The sequence below is a fragment of the Babylonia areolata genome, unplaced genomic scaffold, assembly GCF_041734735.1.
Source record: "Babylonia areolata isolate BAREFJ2019XMU unplaced genomic scaffold, ASM4173473v1 tig00007997_3, whole genome shotgun sequence".
NCBI lineage: Eukaryota > Metazoa > Mollusca > Gastropoda > Neogastropoda > Buccinidae > Babylonia > Babylonia areolata.
The window spans coordinates 2,393-4,089 of record NW_027468400.1 but is presented as its reverse complement, the minus strand read 5'-3'; the positions used below and the strand labels follow the sequence as shown (position 1 = coordinate 4,089).

At 44.8% G+C, this 1,697-nt stretch overlaps 1 protein-coding gene across 1 annotated transcript; it reads left to right on the top strand.

Annotated features, from left to right (window-relative positions):
• Nucleotides 1–483: 483 nt before the first annotated feature.
• LOC143278501 (inositol hexakisphosphate kinase 1-like) lies at nt 484–1,323 on the top strand (the record flags this gene model as incomplete). The annotated part of the gene is made up of 2 exons (XM_076583281.1): nt 484–670; nt 1,162–1,323. Coding segments are annotated over exons 1-2 (325 nt in total), but the record flags the coding sequence as incomplete, so codon positions are not given.
• Between the last annotated feature and the right edge of the window lie 374 nt (nt 1,324–1,697).

The following is a 1,697-nucleotide window of genomic DNA, read 5'->3' as shown; positions in this document are numbered from 1 at the left end:
GTAAAAGGGCCTGTATTTGGAACCCGAAGTGAAGTCAGCAAAAAAAAAGGACCGGTATATAGAACCTGGAGTGAAGTCAAAAACAGGACCGGTACGTATATAAAAAACAACAACACACATCTGAAGTCAGTTAATGGACCGCCATAGAGCCTGGCACCAAATGTGTTATATTAAGGAACCCAGTGACTGCTATGGTAATCAGCTTAGTGACGCTTAATTAACTGCAGCCTTTTGTGCGGTGAATCCAGTTCTGACATCACGAATTAACGCAGGCGTCAGCCTTCTTTTCTGAAATATTCTATTTTATTCTTTATATCTCCATAGTCCTGTGATTTTAGTTATGTCATTCCATCACAACCACGCATTTCTCTGGTGTCAACGCATCCCGTCATAATAATATTCCTGTGATGTCGACGCATCTGTGATCAGTTTGCCTTGCAATGTGTTAAAATAATAGGATCAGGGGAGAGAAGGAGAGACAGACAACGCAGACGGCAGAGGGAAGAGATGTCGACGCACGTGCTGGAGCCGTTTCCCCACCAGGTGGCGGGCCAGTCGCTGGTGTTTCGCTATGACGCGGACACTATCTGCAAGTCTCTGATCGAGAGAGAGCTGAGGGTGTACCAGACCCTGCCGGACGTGCTCAGGCCCTTTGTGCCGCAGTACAGAGGTAGTGTGTGTGTGTGTGTGTGTGTGTGTGTGTGTGTGAATGGGCATTTGTCTGTAATAGTATGAATTCGTGTGTGTGTACGCCTAAGGATGGGACAGTGTTTAGGTCAGATCGGTATAAAAGCGAATTCAGCAGAAATACTTCATTCTCCCAAGCATGTCACCCCTCCCAGAGTTGATGTACAGGGCGACCATTTTCGTTTTAAGAACGAGGCTACGCTGTCTGAAGATACAAAGAAACAAAAACCGGAATGTAAGCGCTCGCCTCTCTCTCCCTCTGTGTGTGTGTGTGTGTGTGTGTGTGTGTGTGTGTCGCGCGCGCGCGTGCGCGCGCATATCACTTAAAATCGAGCTTGTCACAGGATGTGTGTGTGTGGATGTGAAAAGTGCTTGATTATGCACATGAATATAAGTATTTTGAAAGCAACAGTGATATTGTGATGAAGTAGTTTTCTCTCTCTCTCTCTCTCTCTCTCTCTCTGTGTGTTCCAGGAGTGGTGGACATACCTCTGAACGGCCCCCAGACCGACGTCAAGGAGGAAGAGGAAGAGGAGGAAGAGGGCAGGAGGAGGAAGGGGGGAGTGAAGCATCCTCTAACCACCCAACGTCTCTTGAACAAAGTGGCCAAGCGACAGGGACTCGACAACGTTTATCGTATCCTTTGTCTTCTGTCTAGCTTTTTGTGTACTACTACTACTAGCAGTAATAATATTATTATGATTATTATGTTTTTTTATCATAGTAATTATTGAAACAATGACAATGATGTGATGATGATAGTAGTGATCGTGAAAATAGTAATAATATTTATGATGTAATGATGAATGGCATTTGCATAGCTCATTTCTCAAAGTAAATTTAGATTCAGTGTGCTAGCAGTCGTCAATGCACATGCAGCCACACCGGAAAATGACAAAGCCTTCATAATGAGGCTCACGTCTTGTTTCTGCAACGCCGGAGCTCACGGTCAGAAATGAGTGTGAGGTTTACTAGAGTTTTGTACTAATAAAATCACTGACTGTGATGCC